The sequence below is a fragment of the Xiphias gladius genome, chromosome 12, assembly GCF_016859285.1.
Source record: "Xiphias gladius isolate SHS-SW01 ecotype Sanya breed wild chromosome 12, ASM1685928v1, whole genome shotgun sequence".
Classification (NCBI taxonomy): Eukaryota; Metazoa; Chordata; class Actinopteri; order Istiophoriformes; family Xiphiidae; genus Xiphias; species Xiphias gladius.
This window is the reverse complement of record NC_053411.1, coordinates 7,698,554-7,707,332: the sequence shown is the minus strand read 5'-3', so window position 1 is coordinate 7,707,332 and position 8,779 is coordinate 7,698,554. Positions and strand designations below refer to the sequence as shown.

General features: G+C 42.5%; 2 protein-coding genes across 2 annotated transcripts; one reads left to right on the top strand and one right to left on the bottom strand.

Moving 5' to 3' along the window:
* The first annotated feature begins 1,394 nt into the window (after positions 1-1,394).
* plin2 (perilipin 2) lies at positions 1,395-5,456 on the top strand. The gene is made up of 8 exons (XM_040141363.1): positions 1,395-1,443; positions 1,639-1,686; positions 1,968-2,163; positions 2,491-2,573; positions 2,747-3,032; positions 4,005-4,183; positions 4,391-4,507; positions 4,681-5,456. The coding sequence occupies exons 2-8, from the start codon at positions 1,657-1,659 to the stop codon at positions 5,131-5,133; spliced, it is 1,344 nt and encodes a 447-aa protein (XP_039997297.1). The 5' UTR covers positions 1,395-1,443; positions 1,639-1,656; the 3' UTR covers positions 5,134-5,456.
* Positions 5,457-5,810: 354 nt separating this feature from the next.
* Positions 5,811-8,568, bottom strand: cdca9 (cell division cycle associated 9). Its single transcript, XM_040141365.1, has 10 exons — positions 8,305-8,568; positions 8,034-8,165; positions 7,863-7,903; positions 7,720-7,771; positions 7,519-7,586; positions 7,048-7,109; positions 6,883-6,966; positions 6,691-6,772; positions 6,368-6,454; positions 5,811-5,936 (listed from the first exon to the last, which is right to left on the bottom strand). The coding sequence occupies exons 1-10, from the start codon at positions 8,414-8,416 to the stop codon at positions 5,877-5,879; spliced, it is 780 nt and encodes a 259-aa protein (XP_039997299.1). The 5' UTR covers positions 8,417-8,568; the 3' UTR covers positions 5,811-5,876.
* Between the last annotated feature and the right edge of the window lie 211 nt (positions 8,569-8,779).

The following is an 8,779-nucleotide window of genomic DNA, read 5'->3' as shown; positions in this document are numbered from 1 at the left end:
ACCCGCTTTAAGGATTGCTGCCAGCTTAACATCTTTAATCCTCGGAGTGTGTATAAATAAATAATTAGATTTCAATTTGGCCCAGAGCGCCAAGAGTACAGTTGTATTTTGAAGGAAACTTTGGTGGAAAGAAGGTGAATTAACACTTAATATATATTTTCAAGAAATAATACCAAAAACCTTTACTGAAATTAGCCCACTGACACATTAAAAAATACAAGGTCACACATCTGGCTCTAATGAGCTACTGGCAAAGAAAGACCTTTTCATCTGTGGGTAAACCACTGACTTATGGTTCTATTCAAGCCATTAAATTTAATATTCAGAAATGCATTAGCAGAGGTGTTACTCTGGTCAAATATCTTCCATTATTTAAAAAAAAAAAAAAAAAAAAAAAATCACGTAATGATTGTCTTGAATAGTGTAGTTTATTTGATGGTGTTGATGATGTGAAGAGGATGAAGGAGACTCCGCTGACACTGTCTTGGTTACATATAAAGGTTTATTATAAAGAAGAACAGCGTCAAGTCAAGCATCTGCAGATCTGCTTGTGAGAGGGTGTGAAGCCAATGAACCACTCTGAAATTCAGCCTTGGTCACCGACTCTTAAATAGGACAGTTGTTTTCCTAAAAACTGTCACTCACATATGGTTTAAGTTACAAAGCATTACCTGCCTTTGGGAACTGCAAGACCCCTTCTGAGGACCTTTGACCTATGGCCTCTGAGCCATATCTCTATTTTCACACATGGTTTATATTCTACATATATGACCATACACCTAAATAGTTTGAGAGCAAGTATACAGCTACACTGGCTTCCTTCTAGGATGAGCAAATGGTGAAATAAAGTGAACTGGCCAGACATTTTTTTGTTCAACATCATCCTCAAACAATGTGTTAACAACTGCAGTGGATGATCTGGTTGGTCTTTAGGGCTTTATGCAAAAATACAGTACAACTGAAAGACCATGTGTATTCTTCGGACTGCATTATACTTGTGTGCACTAATGCTCAGATAGTGGTCTATGGAGTGGGTCAAATAGCTCTGTGTGTACTTCTACTCATAATCTTAGAGCTATGTTGACCTGAGACTGTCATCTTTTTCAGATGCAGGCATATAGTTGAGCAGACACCCCGGGGGATGTGTAGAAAATACGAGTCCTCCCATGATTAGAAGCGAAAATGTCACTGGTCACGTTAAGGACGTGAAGAAAATCATGCCGATGTATTGTGTAGTCGCTTGGCCACCTGCCGGGTGATTTCACAGGAATTCCCCGACTCAACTCATACTCCCTTTACCTTTGCCCTAGTAACTATCCCGTCGCCTACGTCGGAGTGCTGTGCTACATCTCGCGATAATTATAGACTATAAATACAGCTGCTGGCGCCTCTCGCGTCACATCGGCCAACTTATTAAAATTTCGGATACGGACGAATCACTCGGTAAGTCTGTACTTGTGTCTGTTTAATGTCGCTCTTCAAACAGAACGACAGCTATAGTTTAGTTGTCTCTAAATTTACTGGACCCGGGTTGAGCTTTTATTATCATGTACCTATTAGCACAGCCCACAGTAAAAGCGGAAATATATTTATGTTGTATGGGGTAGAAACGTTACAAGTTGCGCTTTCCTTCTTTAGGCTTTGTTTCTGGCAGACATGGCAGCAGCTGAAGTTATCTCAAATCAGGTGAGTCTGCTAGAAAGACTTTGCACTCCTTTATACAGCAAGTTATACTTGTTATTGAGCTAATTTTGAGTTGACTACAAGGCTACCATCACAAAAATACTAAAAGAAAACTTACAAGTATGGAACACGAGATAATTAGCCAACTTTCTGCGTTATTACAATGTTGTTATATTAAAAATCATTGGTATAAAATTAAGCTAGTAGCCAAATAGTAAAGCAGCATAGTTGAACTATGAATTTGAATACTGTAGGTGGACTGTTTTCTTTGTGTTTCCTCACAGAATGTGGTAGAGAGGGTGACCAGCCTTCCCCTGGTGAGCTCCACCTACGGCTTGGTGTCCAGCGTGTACTCCACCACCAAGGACACCCACCCTTACATCAGGACTGTGTGTGAGGCTGCGGAGCAAGGGGTCCGCACCGTGACCTCTGTGGCCCTCACCACTGCCTCGCCCATCATGGACAAACTGGAACCTCAGAGTAAGATCGCCTTTAGAGTCAATGTCAGAACAAAAGCGGAGAGGCTGAAGTGAGAGTGCGAGGATAGTTATGCGCTGACAGTCTTGAGTCACACAGGCAGAGCTTGAAACAGGAAGTTCAGCTCAAGCTGCTGGCTCTTACTCATCTTGATCTTTCACCCAGTTTTTCTCTTTACTCAAGTCACCCTAAAATGAGCCACAAAAACTTGTAACATGCCAGAGATGTACGTTATACTCTAAAGGAACATCTATTTACTTTTTTTCTCATTGCTTATTCCAAATAAATCAGTTAACTTTATTATTTACTTCATTCTTTTGGTGTCTACAGTTGCCATTGCCAATGACTTGGCCTGTAAAGGTTTGGACAGGATTGAGAAAACCTTGCCGATTCTTCACCAGCCCTCTGAGCAGGTATGTACTGGATTAATGGCCAAGCCAAATTGCACAATGTCCTATTTCACAGTTGATGTTGGCTAATCTCCTGAGGGCTCAGCCATGACCTATGTCCTGTCTTTCTCAACTGCTGTCACCAGTCATTATGAGGACATAAAAATTTATTTGTCCATGTTTCTGTCCCGGCCCAGATTGTTTCCAGTGCCAAGGATGTGGTAAACACGGCCAAAGATGTTGTGACAGGCACAGTGTCCAGTGCCAAGGACACAGTCTCAGACACTCTAACCAGTGTGGTGGAAAAGACTCGGGGTGCGGTGCAGGATGGGATGGAGAAGACCAAGGCTGTAGTCAGTGGGCGTGTCAGCACAGTGCTGGAGAGCAGAGTGGCCCAGCTGGTCAGCAGTGGAGTGGACACGGCCCTCAGTACATCTGAGAGCCTGGTGGAGCAGTTACTGCCTCTGACGGAGGATGAGCTGGGTGAGTACGGCCAGAAATTAAAAGTGAGCCACACCACCACCAGTTAAAACCAGTGGATTTCAACCTATTTGGCTTGTGTAATCCCTTAAAACACATAAATCTACTTTTGACTCCATTTCATAGGTGTGATCAAAAACTCAACCAAAGACTGGCCTTTCCTTATAGGTGGTTTCATTACATTTTCCTAAAGGTCTAAAAGCTGAAACATTATTCCTAACTACCAGAACAAAGAACAAAAATCGGCACAATAGAAATTTACAGTTTCTTTCCGATCCAATGAAAAATGCTGCAACTGCCACAAAATACTTATGAGTCCGAGGCTAAGAAAACATCATCTTTTAAAAAGATTTAAAAAAAAAAAAAAGGTTATATCTGCCTGCTGTTTTGGCTTTAATGACGTTTAAATAAATGAAAAACATGAAAAAATGGGAGGCTAATGAGATTAAGCCTGTTTATCTGTAAAAAAAAAACTGTAACAAGGGTCTCTTATTAAGAGGCAGCTGGAGTATGTTGTTAAGATTGGATTCGGTCCAGTTTCTGGGATAACAGGGCTTTAAGAATTATACTCCTCTAAGAATCTAAATTTGCATTAGTGGCCTGTTTTTCCTTATCATTAGAGGAGTTGCTGTTTAGACTGCAGAAGCTTATAACAATCAATTATGTACACTGTTAGTTTAAAGGAAACTGTTTTTTGGAAGTAACCAGCCATTCACTGCATTCTTCATGGCTTTAAAGCCTCCAAGTACTTTAACGTGCAAAACGCTAACACTACAGCAATTCATAGCAGGCTTCTCCACACTTATAGTAAAAAAACTAAGCATTTTTATCTTTGCCTGTACCCATCAAACCTTAAATCAGCTGGATTTTCATGGCTGAAAGGATTGCTGATAAAATTGTAGTCAAACTCATTGAAATATCATTCATATCATGCATTTTTAAGGGGATATTTCATGTTTTTCTCCCTTATGACAGAGCTGGAGGCAAAAACTGTTCAAGACTTTGATAAGAAGGAGCTGAGCTACTATGTCCGACTGGGTTCCCTCTCCAAGAAGCTGAGAAAGCGGGCGTACGGCAGGGCTATGGCCAGAATCCAAGATCGCAAGCAACGCAGCCTGGAATTCATTTTTGAGCTCAACGCCACTGTTGATGTGGTGGGTCTTATTTTTCATTAATATCGGTGGCACTTTACCCAATTTGTCTTACAATAAGGAAAACCTTCAGACACTTTTCCTTTAACAACTTTAAATTGCTGTCACATTCCATAAGATTCGTTAGACTTCTGCCCCAAAGTGGTTGATAAAAAAGGTAGATAATTTCTTTTACTGCTCAACAAACATTTGAATTGTTTTTTTGTCTAGATTGAATACGGCAGAAAGAATATTGGCGGGGCTAACCAGATGTTAAACGACAAGCTGAACTCTTTGGTGGCGTGGAAGTCCAATGGTCCAAACCGGGAGAACAGTCACGAGACAGAGGTAAGGAGGTGGTAAACACAAATATGCTGTCAGATAACAGACTGCATGTGTCAAAGAAAGCAGAAGCAGATTATTCCAGTCTGTTTCATCTGGACATGCGGTGTAAAGAGTGTTTTTGGGATTGAAAATGTGTCATCACAGGTTGTTTAAATCTGTCCATCCCCTCAACTCAGGTAATTGAGTCTCGCACCCTGGCCCTGGCACGTTCCCTCACTCAGCAGCTCCAGACAACCTGTCTGGTCATCGTCTCCAGCCTGCAGGGCCTCCCCAACCACATCCAGCAGGAGTCGCTCTCCATCGGCCGCTCTGCCACACAGGTCTACACCAACTTCAGCAAGGCTAAGGTGCTGGGAGACCTGCCAGACAGCATGTTGACCAACAGCAAGGCACAGCTGGGAAAAATTAAAGATTCTCTCGACAACATCATGGATTATCTGGTCAACAACACGCCGCTCAACTGGCTGGTAGGGCCCTTCTACCCCCGGATGGCTCCCGAGCCAACTCATGCACCGGCCTCTGCTGCCAGCAGCACACCAGCGTCCCCCAGCACTCCCCCAACCCAGCTATTCAGGGAGGAGCCCATGGAAGTCCAGATGGAGTCGATGCAGTCCCGGCAGGAACAGTGACCCATTACATCTCTATGTTTTGAGTTTTAAGTAATATCTGTGGCAATGTGTGTGACTGCTTCCTAGGAAAATATACATAAATCATTAGGATGTAAAGCTCTGATGTAGTTCCATGTCCAACACAGTGTCATTTTTTACTTTTTAAACAAATTTTTTTTGTAATCATGTTGCTTTTCAATTCTGTGCAAAAGTTTAAAACAGACATTTACAAACCAATCTGTCCAAAGCTAATCCTGTGCTTATTCCTGCATAAACTTTGCTGGAACCAGTTATTTGTACTTACTGGGTCTGTTTTCTTCACATTAAAAGCAAAATTCGCTTTATTCTATGTGATATTCTTACAAAGTAATGATCAATATTAACTTTGATCTTATATATGGTTAAAATAATCTGGACTCAAATTTATCAAGTAAATGGCCTCTTCTAGTTACTTTTACAAACAATCATTTACAGAAATTAATTGTGGATTGAGTGAATGATTTTATAACCATTGCTCAGACTAAGCCAATTTAATCATAGACCTTTGTGATTAAACATTTTACAGACTACCGTATATCTTACAAAAGATTTTGTACAGTCAGTCACGTAGGATAACACAAATAAGCTTTATTATATTTTTTAAAACACTTATGACACCCAAAGCACAACTGTTAATTAGTGTAACTTCTTGAAATTAATTCCTTATTAAAAAAAGCTTTAATGTAACAAAATCCAAGCAGAGAAAAATCCTGGTCTGTGGATGTTCATGCATCTTTAATCAGTCGCTGGCAGCGACTTCGCCTGGACAGATACTCCATCAGACTCTGAAAGTCCAAAATCCAATTTGCAGAAAAAAGATTACAAGTTGGTACAATGGTACATTTGAAATGTTTAATAGATTTCAAAAGGCTTTTGTCAAGTCCCTTGTTCTGATAACAGGAACTGACTGACACTAATAAGTCATATTTAAAAACTAAAAGATGTGCTTAGTAAAGCGCAGACCTCTGCCACGGCCTAAGTCAAACAAAATACACCAGACTCAGAGAAAAAAAATTCAAATTCACAGGAAATGATCTGAATATGACCCAAAATTTGGTGGGTTCGTCCATTGCGCGTGCCCCATCCCTTCACCAAGTTCGGTGCAAATCGGTTCAGTACTTTGTGTGTGATCCTGCTGACAAATAAACCAACAAACCAACTAACAGACGAGGGTGATCACATCACCTCCCTGGCGGAGGTGATGAGCACTGATTACCGTCAGCTTCTGAATCTGGCACCACGCCACGTCATCCAGCAAGTCCAGGTTGACTTCATCCTTGGTCTCTTCAGAAAAGCTGACAGTCTAGAAGGAAGAGAACCACACGGAAATTACATACATACAAGTCTTGAATCTGATAACAATTCACTCCAGTATAAAACACCAAAACTAATTATTAGCAGTGGAGCAAGACACGTCTAGTCTACAAAACTTTAATCATGCTAGTGGGCAAACAGATGGGGCTTTAGTGCTTCACACAGTGAAACAGCATTGCCCCATCAAGCGCTGGTACCACGGATAAAAAGCACTAAGCGCTGTACCTGCCCCCGTGCCGTGGTTACAGTGATGTGTGCAGCAGAGCCTGCCATTGAACAGTGTAGATCACCCGCAGAGACGACAGACCTGGGACAGAGTCGCAGATCAATCCCGCATATTAACGAGTTCCAACAAACTGTCCTTAGTAGCGCAATGTACAAATATCAGCAGAGGTTAAATAGTGCAGAGCCCGAAACCTGAGTTTAGGCTTGATCGGTATGGTCGGGTCATTGGTCTTGGTCACGCGGCTTTGAGTTCTTTTGGCAGTGACTGTGGAGCCCCTGTAGAAAATTGACAGCAATGTCAAGGCCTGCATTAGGCGCTGCACACTAAATACACTTCAGTCCAGACCCCGGTCTTACCTGAGATTTCCAGTGCTGTTACTACCAGCTAATGTTCTGGTCCTTTTCGTCAGGTTTCCTCCCTAAAGATAAAAGAACCTGGTTAGGATGGTGTATGACTTGTGGATCTTTAAAATGGTTACAGTCTGGCAGTTAACCATCCTGCACTATGAGAACCAGGTCCGCACAGTCTCCACATTGTGGAGCCAAAGTTACTCCAATTCGGTCCGCTGACCGAAGGCATTTGAAAGCAAAAAACATTACATTGTGAAATAATAGAGGCACAGCTATCTTCACACCTTTCAAACCAACCCGACAGAAATTCATGGGAAAGGAATTCACATCCTCTAATTCAATCTTCAGAAAAAAGTCTTTCCAGAAATGATATTTTAATGGGATGCAAACACTGAGCCTGCGTCCTGCCCCTCGAAACCCCCTATGCATATTCAAGTATTAGATCAGTCTTCTGCCACGGAACTCCAAAGCACCCACCTTAGAGGTCTTGGATGAGGACCTCTGGACTGGGGTAGACTGGACTGGCGTAAAATCAGTCGATTTTACTACAAAAATAAGAGCACAGATGACTGTCTAAACAACATTTAAAGTTCCAAACCAAGACATTTTTTTGCAAGCGTGCTTTTCATGGCAGAGACAAACGGTGCCATCTGTGTTGGATTAAAACCAGTTATTCACCTCTTTTACTGGGTACCCTCTTGAGGGACTGGTGCATCTCGAGGGACTCGTTCTGCAAAAAAAAGTGACGACTATGCCTGTTATAGTAATAATTTAAAAAAAAAACAATTCTACTGAGCAGCAGGTGGCACATATCCGCTCACCTTCATGGCAATGGACACCTCACTTGCGGAGATTTCCTCCTCTACCACGCCGGTTCGTTTGATGGGCGAGCGGGTCCGGGAAAAGCAAACGAGTTGTGAATCTCAGCCGACATCTTTGGGACGAGGAAATTCTCTTCGGTTAATGAATAGAAAAAAAAAAAGGGGACTCACCGCTTATTAAATCCCCCACGCGCGTGCTTTGAAGAGAGGGGGGCATCTTCATCAGCTCCACTTTAAAGACCTTGTCAACTGTGGCCAGCATGTTCTCCATCCTGGCCTCCAGCTCGTTCATGCGCTCTTGCGCTGAGAGGAGAAAGAGAGAAAACGAACCAAAAGAAAAAGAAAGAAAAAAAAAATCGGCATTTTTATTTTTTATTTTTATTTTTTTTAGCTCAAAGCTTTGGGGACGCCGCGGGATGTCGAACCGGACGAGCTGCCGAACCTTCTTTCTCGAACTGCTGTATGAACAGCGCCAGTCTGCTGTGTCGCATCTCCCGGCTCAGCTGCTCTTTATTCTGGCCCGTTCCTGCGTTTCTCGTCCGTCTCAGCGGCATGTCGTCCTCGTCCTCCGCTCGCCGAGGTCAGCCTCCCTCCGCAACGGGGCCCGGGGTCTCCAGCGCGCGCACCTGAGACCGCGCGTCTAATGAAGAGATTCATGCGCCAACCGGACAACTCAAGTCACGAGGTCCTCCAGGAGCTGTGTTGCTTGGCGGAAGGATACGGTTAACTCTTTTTATACGTTAACATCAGACCCCCTCACTGTCATTGTAAAGCAGATTCGTTTCATTGCAGGTGTGAATAAATGTTCTTAGTATTGTCCTATTATTTCAGTTAAATAAATGTGTTCAGTCAAATGCTATGTACTCAGGTGACTCCTGTTCCAGACTTGAAGACAAATTCGCACTGTGCATTATAAA